The 18142-nt window shown below is 44.0% G+C and overlaps 1 protein-coding gene across 3 annotated transcripts in view; it reads right to left on the reverse strand.

The window, feature by feature from the left end:
* ABCC5 (ATP binding cassette subfamily C member 5) overlaps positions 1 to 18142 on the reverse strand; it is a 99304-nt gene that overhangs the window by 12890 nt on the left and 68272 nt on the right. Inside the window, exons 1-9 of one of the 3 annotated variants that reach the window (XM_055084100.1) lie at positions 16904 to 17084; positions 16371 to 16517; positions 15938 to 16067; positions 14264 to 14417; positions 14044 to 14172; positions 11481 to 11667; positions 9687 to 9776; positions 6918 to 7107; positions 1973 to 2132 (exon numbers count right to left, since the gene is read on the reverse strand). In XM_055084100.1, the coding sequence (XP_054940075.1) occupies positions 1973 to 2132; positions 6918 to 7107; positions 9687 to 9776; positions 11481 to 11667; positions 14044 to 14172; positions 14264 to 14417; positions 15938 to 16067; positions 16371 to 16517; positions 16904 to 17074 (1358 nt within the window). In that variant the 5' untranslated portion in view covers positions 17075 to 17084. Of the gene's footprint in view, positions 1 to 1972; positions 2133 to 6917; positions 7108 to 9686; positions 9777 to 11480; positions 11668 to 14043; positions 14173 to 14263; positions 14418 to 15937; positions 16068 to 16370; positions 16518 to 16903; positions 17085 to 18142 lie in introns of those variants that run through there. The other 2 variants (XM_007119921.4, XM_055084102.1) reach the window with 2 other exon arrangements.

Below are 18142 nucleotides of genomic sequence, written 5' to 3' on the forward strand. Positions count from 1 at the left end.
CCTAGGTATTTTATTCTTTGTGTTGCAATGGTAAATGGGAGTGTTTCCTTAATTTCTCTTTCAGATTTTCCATCATTCGTGTATAGGAATGGAAGAGATTTCTGTGCATTAATTTTGTATCCTGCTACTTTACCAAATTCATTGATTAGCTCTAGTAGTTTTCTGGTAGCATCTTTACAATTCTCTATGTATAGTATCATGTCATCTGCAAACAGTGACAGTTTTTCTTCTTCTTTTCCAGTTTGGATTCCTTTGATTTTTTTTCTTTTCTGATTGCTGTGGCTAAAACTTCCAAAACTATGCTGAATAACAGTGGTGAGAGTGGGCAACCTTGTCTTGTTCCTGATCTTAGAGGAAATGGTTTCAGTTTTTCACCACCACTGAGAATGATGTTGGCTGTGGGTTTGTCATATATCCTAGTTCTCTTCTAAATGATAATTTAAAAAATTAAGAAAAATATGGTTCCTTTTCCTGAGCCAAAATTATAAGGTTAATTTTATTCTCAAAGGCATTCCTGTGGCATCTAAAAATAGAGAGATTTATGGGAAGGAAGAGCAGATTTGGCAACACCTTTAAATTTCTTAATTTTAGACCTGAGTCTTCAATAAATTATAATTCTCTTTAATGTTGCTTGTTTGACCTTGTTATCTCAGTACCCAAAGGGAATGACATCCTCATCAACAGATCCAGTCTATGCTGTCCAAATTCATTAGTGTTTTAGAGAAATGCCAAATAAACACACCCAAGAGCACTGACCCCACATGAATGCAGGTTAGAAGTCAGTTTATCCATTGAACCTCCTTGAATCAGTGGGTTCAAATGCCACTTCTGAAGAAAGCGGGGTGGTGGTGGTGGTGGTGGTGTGGAGGCCTAGTTTTAAAGACAAGTCTGAACATTGCCTGTGGTTATTTGAAATTAAGTTGGTACTTTTTTTTTTTTTTTGAAACTGCTAAAAATTAAAAAGGGAATTGGCGGGCTTCCCTGGTGGCGCAGTGGTTGAGAGTCTCTGCCTGCCGATGCAGGGGACGCGGGTTTGTGCCCCCGTCCGGGAAGATCCCACATGCCACGGAGCAGCTAGGCCCGTGAGCCATGGCCGCTGAGCCTGCGCGTCTGGAGCCTGTGCTCTGCAATGGGAGAGGCCACAGCAGTGAGAGGCTGGCGTACCGCAAAAAAAAAAAAAAAAAAAAGGAATGGCAATATCACTTTTAGAGTGATTTAAAAAAAGAGTCCTATCTAGGTCAACTGTATAGTTAAAGTTGTTTTTATTTAGAAGGCGTCAACTTAAATAGAAATGGACTCAAATTATGGAAACACATTGTTTTTAGGAGGCAGAAGCTTCAGGCTAAAGGTAGAATAAAGCCTAGGAAAAGATAATGGCGTTAAACATATATCCTTCTTAGTTATTTTATCTTTGGCAATCTGGCAGATTTCAGAGACAGGCATCATTCTAGAGTAAGAACAAAAGGCGGGGGCAAGATACTGGAAGATGCAAAAACGTGAGTAGTAATAATGCCTGAAGACCATCGTGAGAACTGTGACTTGGAGTGTACCTAGAAGAGAGTACAGCATGGGGAGAACGATGATGGCTGCTACCATGTATAGGATGCTCGCCCTTTGCCAGCCTCTGTGCTTGTATAAAATTTGCACAAATTTATTCAATCTTCAAAACAACAGGGCTTAGTAGTATCCCCATTTCATGGAGAAGAAAACAAGCTTAGGCGTGGTTAACTTGTCTAAGACACAGAGCCCAGATCTCTCTGACTTCTTACCGCCACGCTGCAGGGCCTCTGGGCCCCACTTAGCTAATGAGGTGGCTCGCACACTGGAGCTGCCCCTTCTGCAACGGGGAGCACATGGTGTCATGGGAAAGCGCTAGATCAGAGGCCACTAGATCTCAGTCCCCGGTGGGGGCTCTAACATGCCCATCTGGCCTGAAATGTGGCACGAAACATGTGGGTGCTGAGCTCCTCACCTGACAGTGCCGCTGAAGAGCACTGGCTCTTGGGGAATGATGGAGAGTTTGCTCCGGAGGTCAGCAAGGCCGATATCACTGATTCTCACTCCGTCAATCTTGATGCAGCCTCCAGATAACTCCACCAGACGGAAGAGGGCCATGCCCAGAGAGGACTTCCCTGATGAGTCAGAAGACAGGCAGAAAAGTTGTTCAATTAGCAAATTCTGTGAAGACAAAACTGGTTTAATTCTCAGGGCAACCTCATCTATTTTTCTATTTCTGTTCAATCATTATTTCAACTGATTAACTCAGATAATGTATAAAATGATAGCCAGAAACAAAAACAAAAACAAAAACCAATGAACTTTCCTGGGACTTCCCTGGCGGTCCAGTGGTTAAGAATCCACGCTTCCACTGCAGGGGGCACGGGTTTGATCCCTGGATGGGGAACTAAGATCCCACATGCCGTGTGGCGCAGCCAAAAAAAACCCCCCAAAAAACAATTAACTTTCCTGAGCTACCAAGCATATACATTTACATCACACAGCTCCAGCCTGAGAAGGAGTGGGAGGGACCGTTATACTCTCATGAGAGTAAAATGGAGAAACGCCTCCTTTTCACCTTAGGAACAGGTACACAGGGTTAATGCTTCTCAGGCAAAGTGAGAACAGACAGCAAGGAGCTAGTGGCAAGTCAGAGGACAAGCTGTCTTCTCTCTCTTCTGTCCCCTTATCTTAGTTGAGAGAGAAACAAGACAAGGCCTTGCATTGCTGTGGCAGCTGGGAAATGGAAGAAGTTCCCAGCTAAACACACAAGGGAAGGTGGTTTGGGCTTCAGAAAATGAGTGGCTATAGATTCTCTACCACAATAGGAAAATGTGGTAGAAAAGCAGGTTTGGGGGTTAAAATAGTGAGTTCAGTATCACAGTGATAAGCAGAACAGCTTTGCTTAATTGACTCTTTTTTTGGGGCTACATTGGGTCTTCGTTCCTGCATGCAGGCTTTCTCTAGTTGTGGCGAGCAGGGGCTACTCTTCATTGCGGTGCATGGGCTTCTCATTGCGGTGGCTTCTCTTGTTGTGGAGCATGGGCTCTAGGTGCATGGGCTTCAGTAGTTGCAGCACGCGGGCTCAGTAGTTGCAGCACATGGGCCCTAGAGTGGGTGGGCTTCAGTAGTTGTGGCGCACGGGCTCAGTAGTTGTGGCATGCAGGTTTTAGGGCACATGGGCTTCAGTAGTTGTGGCACGTGGGCTTCAGTAGTTGTGGCACGTGGGCTTCAGTAGTTGTGGCCGCGGGCCTAGTTGCTCCACAGCATGTGGAACCTTCCTGGACCAGGGATCGAACCCGTGTCCCACTACATCGGCAGGTGGATTCTTAACCACTGTGCCACCAGAGAAGTCCCTTAATTAACTCATCATTTAAAAAATGATACAAGTAATTCAAGCAGATTTAATATCAATCTCCCATAATCTCAGTACTGCTTTTTTTTTTTTGGACACATTTACTTTTAGTTTTTTCCTCAGAGTTGAGATCATACCAGAGAAATAATATTGTAACTGCTTTTTCCACTTAACATTACCTAGCAAGCACTCAATCATATTATTACCTTTTCAAGACAAAGTTTTAGTGGCTGCAACAAATTCCATCATGTGGCTGTACTCTTACTTATTTAATAAGTCCTCTAACATTGCACATGTAGTTTATTTAAAACTTACTATACTAATGCTATGGCAACCTGGTCAGTGCTCAAACTCCTCCTATCTCAGACGATTTCCTTGAAACGGATCCTCAGAACTGAAACTACTTTGTCAAAAAGATATAAATATTTTAAAAGCTCAATGTTCTACCTCACCAAAAAAAAAGGTTTGACATAGTCCTGTCTATCTACCATTCTGCAAGTCAGACCCACAGTTTAGATGTAGAACCACAGGTTTTTGTCTGTTAGAGCAGTTTTCCTAGTTCTTGACCCTCCTCCCCTCCTCTGGCTCCATGTTCTGAAAGACCTCTCATGGCAGCCTTGTGACTGTCTATTCAGAGGTCAGTGAGGGCACAAATACCTGCCTCACCCCAATGTTTGCAGCCACAGTCCTGCTGTTGAGATTTGATCCCTGTCAAACAACCTGTGGGAACCCAGAACATCCATCTCCCTAAGGCAGGAGTCCTCAGGTCCATCTACCAGAAACGAGTTGGGAAACCTGAGTCCATGTAGCAGGACAGTTCTTGATGAGGCCTCTCTTCCTGGAACTGGCTTTTTCAGGACTGGAGGATACCCCTGGGAGGGGTAGAAGGGAGGAGGTGGAGGCCCTCCCCAACGTGGGCTCAGTAGCTGTGGCACGCGGGCCTAGTTGCTCCACAGCATGTGGAACCTTCCTGGACCAGGGATCGAACCCGTGTCCCACTACATCGGCAGGTGGATTCTTAACCACTGCGCCACCAGAGAAGTCCCTTAATTAACTCATCATTTAAAAAATGATACAAGTAATTCAAGCAGATTTAATATCAATCTCCCATAATCTCAGTACTGCTTTTTTTTTTTTGGACACATTTACTTTTAGTTTTTTCCTCAGAGTTGAGATCATACCAGAGAAGTAATATTGTAACTGCTTTTTCCACTTAACATTACCTAGCAAGCACTCAATCATATTATTACCTTTTCAAGACAAAGTTTTAGTGGCTGCAACAAATTCCATCATGTGGCTGTACTCTTACTTATTTAATAAGTCCTCTAACATTGCACATGTAGTTTATTTAAAACTTACTATACTAATGCTATGGCAACCTGGTCAGTGCTCAAACTGCTCCTATCTCAGACGATTTCCTTGAAACGGATCCTCAGAACTGAAACTACTTTGTCAAAAAGATATAAATATTTTAAAAGCTCAATGTTCTACCTCACCAAAAAAAAAGGTTTGACATAGTCCTGTCTATCTACCATTCTGCAAGTCAGACCCACAGTTTAGATGTAGAACCACAGGTTTTTGTCTGTTAGAGCAGTTTTCCTAGTTCTTGACCCTCCTCCCCTCCTCTGGCTCCATGTTCTGAAAGACCTCTCATGGCAGCCTTGTGACTGTCTATTCAGAGGTCAGTGAGGGCACAAATACCTGCCTCACCCCAATGTTTGCAGCCACAGTCCTGCTGTTGAGATTTGATCCCTGTCAAACAACCTGTGGGAACCCAGAACATCCATCTCCCTAAGGCAGGAGTCCTCAGGTCCATCTACCAGAAACGAGTTGGGAAACCTGAGTCCATGTAGCAGGACAGTTCTTGATGAGGCCTCTCTTCCTGGAACTGGCTTTTTCAGGACTGGAGGATACCCCTGGGAGGGGTAGAAGGGAGGAGGTGGAGGCCCTCCCCAGTGCCGTGGCAGTGGTTCAAGATTTAAGCTGAGGAAGGAATGGCGCTCAAATCAACAGGTTAAGTTGTTCCACTTTAACAAAAGATCTGAGACTAGACTACCTTTGTACTGATGGAACGTGTTGGTAAAAAAGGCAATGAGGTCCTCACAGTGGTTACAACCACAGCAGAGAGCCAGGGCCTGTGACATAGTCTCAGAAGAAGCTTATCAGGATTACAGTTTAGACTTTGTAAGTTGGGCTATTTATAATTATTTTATTTTTGTTTATGTCTCATCTGTCACTACTCATGGTTTAATAAAGTCTTGGTGAAAATTTCGGTCTGTCTTACCTGTGTTAAAGGGAAATCACAGGAAAGGAGGTCAGTCAGAGCTTTCAGGGGAGCAGTGCACCCCTGGGGGCCAATGTAGCAGAGGGAATTTGAGGGAGAAAGCAAAGTAAGAGCCGTGGGGACATTCACCCTCCTTGGCTGGGCATTCTCTTTCCAATGCACAAGCCTAGAGGCAGTATCTTGTTTTGACATGAAATAATTCCTTCAAAGAGGAAGCAGCTTTTTCTTTTCTGCTTAGCAGTTTCTTTAAAGTAAATTGGCTAGAAAAGACTTTTTTTTAATGGCAAGGAAAAAAAAGCTAAAAGAGTTTTGATGCCAAGGAAGCATGGAACTCAGAAAGCTAATGAGAAGTGACTCAGAGAGACCTCTTACACAAGGGTAAACAGGTTAGTGAAAGAAGACAAGACTCAATCTCGAAATGTTATTCAGGAAGGAAAGAGGGAAAGAAACACATTATTCAAGTCTTGACTCTAGAAATCTAAGGGGCATACAGTAACACATTTCTAAGAATGAGAGTGAAATTAAATGCCTAAAATGAAGGCCTAGTCTCTATCTGCAACTGATGTCAGATCAAGAAAATAATTTCTGTCTTCAAAGGAACATAGGTTCCTTACTTAGAATGATGTTGGCTTCTGATAAATATGAGGCTATACAGGCAACACATCACAAAGACCTTAAATTTTTTGTATATTTTTACTTCATAGAAATAAGGATGTTCACTGCAGTGCTATTCATAATAGTGAAAAATTGACAACCTCAATGCCCTTCAATTGAAGCAAGATTAATATAAATGATGGTACATCCATAAAACAGACTTTTATATCATGCTGCATAGAAATCATGTCATAGAATATTAATTGACATGGAAAATATTTGGTAATTTTAAAAGCAGGCCATGAAACAGTGTGTATAAAAGGACCTCATATTTGTAAACACATTTGTTGATAGAAAAAGCCTAACAAGATATCCACCAAAATGTCAACAGTAATTATCTTTGGGTAATGGAGTTATGGGCACCTTTCCCCTTTTTGTACTTTGCTATACGTTCCAAGTGTTCTGCACTGAGAATGTATACTTTTATGATTAGAAAAAGCATTAAATGTTATGAAAGAGGGTTGAAAATAAGCCTAGAAAAGTGGTTTCAGAGACCAAGACACTAACTGCTCATCTAACAGGAATCTGATATGAAGGGATGAGACTGGTATTCAATAAACAGGAAATCATGGGCCCCAGACTTGATTCTGGTAGGTTCAAATGTTTCTCCAGAGAGGACATCCTTACCCGATCCCGTCCGTCCCACGATGCCAATCTTCTCCTTAGGTTTGATGGTGAAGGACACTTTCTTCAAGACCAGGGGGAGATTTTCTTGGTACCTCATCTCTGCATTCTCAAAGGTGACCTCTCCTTCCTGCGGCCAGTCAGGGGAGGGAGACTTGTTCTTAATTCTGGCAGGGGCTTCCAAGGAAAGAGTCTGGGGAGACAGAAGTGGCTGGTTCAGACTGACTATAGATTCTGGGGGAGCTGCAAGGTCTTGTCACAGAGAAGTAAAACCAGGACACCCAAAGCAACCACACAGAGAAAGCTGCCGCTCTGTTCCTTTGCTGTGAAAGAGTCCCCTGGCAGTGAATGCTCCTCACCAGTAAACTAGACAGAGACAGAGTACAGTGGTCTCTACACTTAGCAGTCTACAACAGCTACTAAGCAGCAGCTCGGGAAGGGCAGTGGCTTTCAAACTGCCTTCTGTCATAAGGAATTCTTCCACAAAACCTCCTTGGAGGGACTTCCCTGGTGGTGCAGTGGTTAAGAATCCGCCTGCCAAGGCAGGGGACACGGGTTCGAGCCCTGGTCCGGGAAGATCCCACATGCCGCAGAGCAACTAAGCCCATGCGCCACAACTACTGAGCCTGAGCTCTAGAGCCCGTGAGCCACAACTACTGAGCCCGTGCACCACAACTACTGAAGCCCGCCTGCCTAGAGCCCGTGCTCCGCAATAAGAGAAGCCACCGCAATGAGAAGCCCGCGCACGGCAACGAAGAGTAGCCCCTGCTCGCCTCAACTAGAGAAAGTCGCACAGCAACAAAGACCCAACGCAGCCAAAAAAACCAAAAAACCAAAAAACACTTCCTTGGAGACCAACGTGAGGCATGAAGCCTTCCATCCCTCTTCAAGCACAGCAGTTTTTATTGGAATTTTTTGAAAATATTCCCCTTGAAACGGGTTCCATCGTTTGAAAACCACTGGCCTGAACCCAAAGGAGGGAAAGTTCATTTATTGAACATTAATCAGACCCTGGCATCCTGCCTTCTCAGTCAGTCCAGGAGAGACAGACTCTACTCCAAACTCCACCACTAATAGCTGCGTGACTCAGACATACCACTTCTTCACTCTTCGTCTTAGTTTCTCATCTGCAAGTTGTGGGGAATAGATTAGATGATTTTGGAAATCCATTCTAGCTTTAAAATGCTGTGTTTAATACAACCATTGGGTAATTTTTGTCATCAACAGTCACACTTCACGATGCTTTAAAACTCTCTGGTGACTAGTCATGGAGCTTATAGCCTCATAGGGAAGTAATGGCCAAAGACTGCAGTGCTCTGGCAGGCGGGGGTGGAGACTGAAAACTCCGTGTTGGGACAAGCATCTAGGTTGGGGACTGGCAGTGGGGAGGCAGTCCTCAGGAATATGACTGGTTTGTGCAGAGTATACTCTGTACCACGGCTGACCATCACCCTGACTTTTCCAGCAAGAGACTCACACCAACAGTGATATTAAATCAAACACTACACACCCACATGTACACCCACAAATTGTCCACAGACCAGAGCACTGGGCCAAGAGACTCATGTATAAACATGAAGAATAGCTTTTAGCAGATTTATCAGATAGCCATCCGCCATTCTTTCTGATAACAAAATCATTTATAAGTTTAAGAAATATCCTACGACTGATGAGGCTCATTGACAAAATAAATCAGCAGGGCATGTCTCTACTAGAAAATGCAGTTTACATAATATACTCGTTCTCAGTGAAAGGCTAGTTTTTTAAAACTATGTTTGTAAGTCAACGTTCTAGTTGGAACTTGGAATGTATTCATTATCTGTAAATAACGATATAAATGCTAATAAAGTCTCTGGGCAGTTCACAAAATAGGTAATTCCTGAGAAATAGATTAAATGTGAGAACCCTAACTACTCAGGACTCTGCTTCTCTCTACAGAAAATTGCTTTCGAGTTCCACCTATGACACCAGCAAGACACCGCCCCATGGCAGGACTGCAAGGGTTACTGGGGAAAGGTGGGAAGAGCTAGATCATCTCAGTACCGACTCAATTAACTGGTTTCTGAACTGTGAATGCAGTTGAGAATTAGCTACGGAGCTTTTAAAACGTCAGAAGTCTGGGTCCTATCCCAGACCTGTTGCATCAGAATCTTCAGAGATGAGGCCCGTGTTAGTCTTTGCCTCAAGCTCCATATGGGATTCTGATGGCCTTCCCTGGTTAAGAACAAGTAAACTAGACTAAGACTTGAAATAATACATGGTTTTAAATAGTGTAAGGAAAATGTTACATTAGTCAGCTTAACTGAATTAATGAGATTAGTAATACTTTGGGGACTGCCCTGGTGGTCCAATGGGTAAGACTCCATGCTCCCAATGCAGGGGGCCTGGGGTTTGATACCTGGTCAGGGAACTAGATCCCACATGCACGCTGCAACTAAGAAGTCCACATGCCACAACTAAGAAGCCCGCACACTGCAACTAAGACCCTGTGCAGCCAAAACAAACAAACAAACAAACAAATAAAAGGAATGCTTTGGAAATTAGCGGATGAACATAGGTTCTCAATCAGGCACAATTCACAAATATATTTAGAAAATCTTAAGATATTCTCTTCTCCACTCCACACATGCTGGAGAGACTGCTGCCTCTCCTGTGGGACAAGATAAGGCAGAGAAAACAAGCATCCTCCTGGGACATTTACTCGAGGCTGTAAAAGGGTAAAACTGCTCCATGAAAAGTCAGATTGTAGCAAAAGGCCTGTAGTAGCCTGACCTTGATGTAGTGGTTGATCCTCTCAACTGAGGTGAAGCGAGCTTCTGTCTCAGATGCCAGTCTGACAGTAAACTGGAACAGTCCTGTTAACTGATAACGGAAAACAAGAATCCAAGAGAGAATTTACTCTTAACACACACCAGGCCAACGCTAGAAAACCTCCTTCATCTAAGGGATCACAACTGAAGTTATAAGAACTAACTGGGCACATGCAGTAGCTGGTTTTAGGGACCGAATCATTCTCTAAATATTTAAGACAATGCCTAACAGCACCCAATTAACTGCAATTCTCAGTGAATGCAGGTGGCGTTGTGGTACTGCTGGCACTAACTTTCCTGTATCCGAGGGCTTTCCGCCCGTCTTTACATTTCCAGTAATTCAACTGTAGCTGAATAACTGCTGTGCTTCATACTTGTACCTACACCTGACGCAGCAGTCACAACAAATGGAGATTATATCAACCTGTGCGCAGCAGTGAGAATGCTTCCAGCAAGGTCAAATAAGAGAAATGAGGCTGGGCCAAAACTGAACGCAGAGCCCCTGTGTGCCTCAGACTGAGGACTCTGAAACACAGTATATATAACGCAGCTTCTCCCCCCACCTCTAATAATCAAGGAAGTCTGCATAACATGGACAAACATCTTTGGGTATCTGTGAAGATACGTATCTCCTTAGGTTTCTTCTGGCTACTTATTTTTATCTTTCCAATATAGAAAAATGGCAAACGCATACAAGAATAGAGAGGAGAGTATAATGAACTCCCATGTATCAAACATCCCTCTTAAAAAATTATCAACTTACAGCCAATATTGTTTCATCTATACCACCCCATCCTTCCATATCATCTGGAATCAAATCCCATATAGGCTATCATTTCACCCATAAATATTTCAGCTTATACCTCTCTAAAATATAAAGATTCCTTAAAAACAACCATTGTCACATCTTAAAAACTTAGTAACAATTCTTTAACATCTTCAAATATCTAGTCAGTGCTCAAGTTCCCAATTGGTCTTTGAGCTATTTGAAGACCTTCAACCATTCCTAGGGGCCAGAAGGGTTTACTTATGTAACAGTATTGGGAAAATCAGGGGCTTGAAAATAAAACACACAGAAGAAATGTACTGATATATATTTCTTAGAAGACTAGGAAGAGGCCAGAGATGAAAGGGTAGTGAAGACAGAAACCTACAATTAAGAAACCATTTTCAAAATCATATTTATTTAAGAAAAAAATAGCACCTATTTCATAGACAAATGCAACAGAGTTAAATCCCTTTATTCCTATACAGTCAACCTTCGGTATCCATGAGGGATTGGTTCCAGGACTCCCGCCAATAAAAAAAATCCACGGATGCTCAAGTCCCTTATATAAAATGGCATAATATTTGCATAACACCTATACACATCCTCCTGTATCCTTTAAGTCATCTCTAGATTACTTATTATAGCTAATACAATGTAAATACTATGTAAATAGTTATAAATACAATGTAGAAAATAGTTGGGCAAAAATAAATAGTTGCCCAGCTACAGTAAATTCAGTTTTGCTTTTCGGAACTTTCTGGAAATTTCCCCCCCAAATACTTTTGATCTGCAGTTCGTTGAATCTATGGATGTGGAACATGTGGATGTGGAAGGCTGACTGTATACCGGTCCAGAGTGTTACTGCCAAAGCAGACGGGGAAAAGCTCTAGGAGTTGGAAGTAAAACAATGGCTTAGGGTAGAGCCCCCTACCAGCTCTGTCCTAGGCCAACATGCGAGCAAGAGGACGCCCCATCCCAGAGACTAACCTGGACAGCATAGGAGATGGCAAGCCCCGCGTAGGCCGGGGGAATCTGCCCGTGCATGAGAACAATCATCAGCCCGGTGGTGGTGATCAGGGCAATGCTGATCAGGTCCAGCCGCACTGCCAGCCACCGCATTGCACACGTGAACAAGAAGAAGGGACTCTGGTTGTTATCCAGTAGCTCCTGGTACCTGTGAGGAAGACAGAACACCTAATAGGCAAATAGTGTACCACACAACCCTGGTCATGGAGGATGCCAAAGCTCTGGTGAGTTATGGGTGGAGGGCTAATACTGAAGTACTACTGTTTGTAACCAGGAGTGTGAGATGGAAACTTAAGGAGTGCAGAGTATTCCAGGCTCCACAGACAGGAGGACACGAGGGTTTTCTAGTTTTACCCTTTCAAAGAAACGTGTTAAAGATGCTAGGGAAAGATATCTACTTCAACAGCATAGGGAAAGCAGGAGGGAAGGAGACCAAATAAAGAGGCTGCTTTTTTTTTCTTTTTTTTGCCATACGCGGGCCTCTCACTGCTGTGGCCTCTCCCGTTGCGGAGCACAGGCTCCGGACGCGCAGGCTCAGCGGCCATGGGTCACGGGCCCAGCCACTCCGCGGCGTGTGGGATCCTCCCGGACCGGGGCACGAACCCGCGTCCCCTCCATCGGCAGGCGGACTCCCAACGACCGCGCCACCAGGGAAGCCCAAAGAGGCTGCTTAAGCTTTAGAAAAATGTTTTAGGTCAGGGGTCATTTTCTCAAAGAAAGAGAGGTTACAACGGTAAACTGCAGAAATGGCACAAGACCAGAAAAAAAGAAAACCTTGGACCGAAAGTGGAAATTGTCTGCTGACACACTTGTTTCCCAAGGCCACGGAGCAAAGAACCAGGAGCAGTGATTTAAACCAGAGCAAAAAGACCTAGACAACCTTTGTCACTGCAGGAGCAAGACACCACTGTCACCAGGGGGCTTAGAGAGTAGATCACGCCCCACCTGAAGGTCTGGCACCTACACACAACTAGAACTCTAGAGTGGGAGATCTGGGTGGGCAAATGTGCTTTGCTTTAAAAAAAAATCACTACTCTCCTTACAATAAGATATGTGCACTTTAGAGAAAATTAAGAAAATGCAATAAAAGAGGAAAATGTAAAATTCCAGTACTCTCACCACTCAGCTAAAACCAGAGTTAATATTCTGCTGCATTTACTCCCAGCATTTTTTTCAATGCACTCACATTTCTGTGGGTGTGTACATACACACATACACGGTCAGCATAGTTTACTTTTTTCAGTTAAAGTTAGGATGCATTTTTCTGAATTGTTTAACTAGTTAAGATGCATTTTTCTGAATTGTTTAACTAAACCTTTCTATTTTAGGGTTCCTTTTTAACATTAATCACTTAATTTTTGGAATGAATAATATACTCTACAGGACAGAATATTCACAAGGTACAAAAGGTTTTATCATGAAAAGTTGGTCTTTCTCCTGCCCTCCTCCAGCTACTCAGTTCCCCTTTCCAGTGGCAACTATTAGTTTCTTATGTGTCCTTTCAGAGATATTCTAAATGTTACAGATACAGACATATAATTAAAAGGAGCACACAATACCCGCCCATCTGTACCTTGCTCTTTCACTAATATACCTTGGAGATCATTCATTATCAGTACCTAGAGAGCAGTCTCGTTCTTTTTAGGGGCCATATAATATTCCACCACATGGGGACAACACAGCTTATTTAACCAGTCCTGTACTGAATGACCTTTAGTCTAATTCAATCTCTTGTTAACACAAATCTCCACAATGACTATATATGTACATAAATTTCTCATACAACAATATTCAACAGCTAAATAAAATGTCAGTCTAATGTCAATGAATGTCTTTTACTGTTCAAAAGATAAAAAAGTTAAAAATAATAATAATAATAAAGCAAAACTCTGGGACTTCCCTGGTGCAGTGGTTAACAATCCACCTGCCAATGCAGGGGGCACGGATTCAATCCCTGGTCTGGGAAGATCCCACATGCTGCAGAGCAACTAAGCCCGTGCGCCACAACTAATGAGCCTGTACCCTAGAGCCCACGAGCCACAACTACTGAGACTGCATGCCACAACTACTGAAGCCCATGATCCTAGAGCCTGTGCTCTGCAACAAGAGAATCCACCGCAACAAGAGAAGCCACCACGGACCTCCCTGGTGGCGCAGTGGTTAAGAATCCACCTGCTAATGCAGGGGACGTGGGTTCGAGCCCTGGTCTGGGAAGATCCCACAAGCCGCGGAGCAACTAAGCCCGTGCGCCACAACTAAAAAAAAAAAAAAAGCAAAACTCCATCAAATATAGCCATTCAGAACTAAAAGCTAACAGACTCCAAATCTGTGTTTTTGTCTTCCCATTTGCTCAGAAGGGAGTTCCACCAAGCAAGTGAATCTTAATCAGAGATCATTAAATTACTAATACTCTTAGTAATGAGCTTTATAATCTGGAATTCTGACCTTGAAAGGCTTCTTAAACTCTCATTAAATGTTGAGATGCTGGCTCCCCATTGAGCCCTCTGGCCCCCATTGAACTAACCTGTGCAGAAATTCCTGCCCTTTGTTGTAGGCGTGGATGGTGGCAAGGCCCTGTATGCTGGATGTGATGTGGGAGAGGAAAGGTGACTGCGTGATATTGTCCAGACGCTTCAGCTCTCGGATCAGAACCCTGGAGAGAGAATGTGTTCGGTGTCAGAGGGGTAGACTAGCAACTCTGGCTTCATCCTTTGCCCTGGAAGACATGAAGACTTCCTGTTTACCTGGAGACAATGTGCAGAACTGAAAAGAGGATGATGAGGGGCCCCACTGCCACAAGGAACCACGGGAAAACTCCCGCGATCATTCCAACACAGAAGAACACAAGGATGACATTCTGGATGAACATCTCAGCCTGGAACGGCAGGCGCACATCGACTGGGGAAACCGTAAAGGAACATGTGTCAGATGCTCGGATCCACAAACAGGGAAAATGGAATTTTAAATTTCCCCCAATTTTTAAAAAACAAAAAGAGGCTCCCTAGAATCCCTATCTGAAAGTTGTGATTTTTGCCTTATTTTAAACAGTCTGATCAAAGAAAAATCTGGAAACCTGGTTGCTCTAATTTTTCTTATCCCAAGAGCATTTAAGTGATCTTTCTCCCCTGTGCCCTCTTTTTGGTTCACTATGCTGCCCAACCCCTTTAAACATTTCTTCCACTTTGCAAAGTAATATATGCTTGTTGTAAAATATGTGGAAAATAAATATGCAAAAAAATTAAATAAACATAGTCTTTACTCTTACCAATATCAATGAACTGCCATTAACATTTAAGAAATTTTTCATCATGGAAAATTTTAAACATACACAAAAGTTGAAAGAGTATAGAACCTCCAATAGTTATCAACATTTTCTTCACCGTTTTTTGAACATCTCCCCTCACCTATTTACATGCAAATCTGAGACATGTTGATACCACTGATTTTTTTTTTCAATCTTTTTTCCATTTGTCTGTGTGTATGTGAGTTTAACAGAAATGGGATCATGTCATGCATATGTGTATCACTGTTCTGTTTATCAGTGATGATTTTGATCCCTTGTTACCTCTGGCCATGGCTTTACACTGGCCTATCAACATCTGAAACAAACTCCTTCTATGGAGGCAACACAGTACAGTAGTTAAAAACATGAGCTCTGGGGTCAAAAAGATTTGGGCTCAATTCCCAGCTTGTTATTTAATAGCTGTGTGATCTTGAGCAAGTTATTTAACCTTTCTAGGCATCAGCTTTTCCGTGTATTCAGTGGATGAAACGATACCCACACCTCACAGGGCTGCTGTGAGGATTAGGATAACTCATGTAGAATATTCATTACACTGCTTGTTACACAGTAAGCCCTCAATGAATGTCAGGCAGCATCACTATCATTATGGGCTATGGGAGTATAGTTGACCCTTGAACAACGTAGGGGTTAGGGACGCAGACCCTCTGTGCAGTCAAAAATCCACATATAACTTACAGTCAGCCCTCCATATATGTGGTTCCTCATCCATATTTCCATATCTGCGGATTCAGCCAACCTGTTGTTCAAGGGTCAGCTATATTTAAATTCTGGTGCTGGCACAGTCCATGAAGCATCCAGCATCCAGCAAACCTGTCAGAGGTTGTAGGTGTCCAGGAACCTATGCACTACCTACAAGTAAATATGTGTTTTGTACTCTGAGATGCCCCTGTCCAAAGCCTCTATGCTAACTCAGTGCTCTGAACTGGTTTTCAGTTTAAATAAGATCAAATAAGAACTCAGACAAAAGGTGAAAAAGGAGATAGGTCCTTAGCCTAAAGAGAGGTTGCAATGTGGAGAAAATGCCAAAACTGAAATGTTCCTGATGCAAACATCGACAGCCACTGTGCCCTGGCTTGTGCTCCAGAGCACAACAGAGAGAAGCAGTGAGAAATACCTTCATCCATGTCTTTGGAAAACCTGTTGAGAATCCTCCCAGTGCGGGTAGTGTCAAAAAACTTCATAGGGCTTCGAAGGATCCTTCGGAAAAGCTCGTCATGGAGCCGGGAGGAGGCTCGCAATGTGCCCTGAGGGGCAGAGCACAGCATGATCAGAGATCCGGGACTCAGGCAGGCTCAGCTCCCACTCCACGGGTAGCAACTCCACAGGACATCGACGTCCAAAGCCGGAGAAGGGCAAATGGCCATGGAGGAGGGAGGTGGCTAATAGGAAAAAGCTGAGGCTGATGGGATGCAGGTCACTTTGGCGAGGGCCATCCCGCTTTAAAGGAGCTCCCCGACTCAGAGTAAACCCGAGAGATAGATGCCAGGCGGAATCCCGACCACAAAGCCACCGGGGAGAGAAGCAGAGGCCCCCACCGGTGCACATACCTTGACAAAGACCACTCCACGAATGGCTTTCAGGATCAGCATGACTGCCATGGAGAGGGCGTAGATGCTGGCATAGTACTGCATGAGAGGATGGTCCTTCATGCTGCCGCCCACAGACGTCCTGTTTTCCTGAGTCACTGTGGTGTTCTGTTTGGAGGCAAGGGTCTGTGAGGCAAGACTCCCAAGGACTGCCAAGAACCCCGCATCAGGGCCATTCTTGGCTCAGGATAAAAACTCTGGGACCTGGTTGAGGCAGACACAAGGCAGCCTTTGTCCCGCTCCCTCTCTCTTTTCTAAGGACGACAGCAGACAGCCTACAGTTTGCTACTGATCAGCTCTACTGCTCCGTGAGTTGGTCAGGGAGCAATTATCTGCTGAGGTTACATTAGGGACTCATCTCTTATCCTGGGTAATCCTTGTTCATTGCTTCTTTTAACTGAAAACTAGAACAGTTTCCCTAAGGAGAGACAGGGACTGTGGAGAGATGGCCACTTTATGAGACATATAATTTTCCCATTAATGAGGAACCTTACCCCACTTCCTTGCTTGATCCAGTAACCCAACCACCAGTTGCTGAAGGCGGTACTGCCCACGTTCAGCATGAAAAGGGACAGAATGACCAGGAATGCCAAGGGGCCCCCAGCAGCCTGGATGTAGACACCATATACTGACCAGGGCACGGAACCCTGCCCCTTCTCTTCCATTTGCACAAGCTGCCCTAGGTAAGGAAAAGAGAAACACGAACTCAGAAAGGAAAGGCTGCTTTTCAAAACTAAGTCACCTGTAGAAGAGCAGAATCAAAGGGAGCCTACAGTTTCACAGAGCTCTAGATGAGAATTATTTCCCCTTCATCATGAGCATTCATTTATCCATGTAACATTTACTAAGCACCAACTATGAACCAGGCCCAGGATGAGGCCCTGGAGCGGTAACGAAGATTAAGACCAGGTCCCTGCCCTGGAGGTCTGGCTCAGATCATCCTTCCACAGTCTAGTAGGACAAACAGGTAAATAAATACATAATAATGTATAATTATATATATTTATTATATGTATACATATAATAAAATGTGCAAACTCCAACGCTAGAGCTATTTACAGGGCAGCATGGGAACATCCGGGAAATGCCTACTTGCGGGAGCTGTGAGGGGCTTAGCAGGCAGTTTTCCGGGAAGACTTTCTATGCAGTCCATATTGCATTGCATTTTTTTTTTTTTTGGCCGTGCCACGTGGCTTGTGGGATCTTAGTTCCCTGACCAAGAATTGAACCCGGGGCCTCAGCAGTGGTAGCGCCAGGGAATTCCCCATACCGTGTCTTGAAAGGTAAGCCAGAGTCTGGCCAGATGGGGAAATGATGGGCACAGGTTTGGGGAAACAGCAAATCGGTATACACAGATATCCAATACAGCGTGGCTGGAACATTCTGTGTGCCTAAGGAGTGGCAGGAGATAAGGCTGATTAAGGAGGCTGTGGTCAGGGGATAAAGGCATTTGAACTTTATCCTTCAGACAAGAACTTCTCAAGAGAATGGGCTACAGGGGTGTAGAGATTAGACTCCCCGGCCCTGCTGTGCACTAGATGGGCCTGGGATGGCCAGACCAGCCACCTCAGGCAGCCTCTATCATGCATCCCAGGGGCTCAAAGAAATAGTGGCATTTTGCTGTGTGTGCCAAATCAGGAAAAAGATTAGAAAATGCGGCTTTGACATTGGGAGGCCACTGAAAGGCCTCAGGCAGGAAAGTGAGTTGGCTGGTTTTTAACTAGATCTCTCTG

Source organism: Physeter macrocephalus, chromosome 1, assembly GCF_002837175.3.
Source record: "Physeter macrocephalus isolate SW-GA chromosome 1, ASM283717v5, whole genome shotgun sequence".
Classification (NCBI taxonomy): Eukaryota; Metazoa; Chordata; class Mammalia; order Artiodactyla; family Physeteridae; genus Physeter; species Physeter macrocephalus.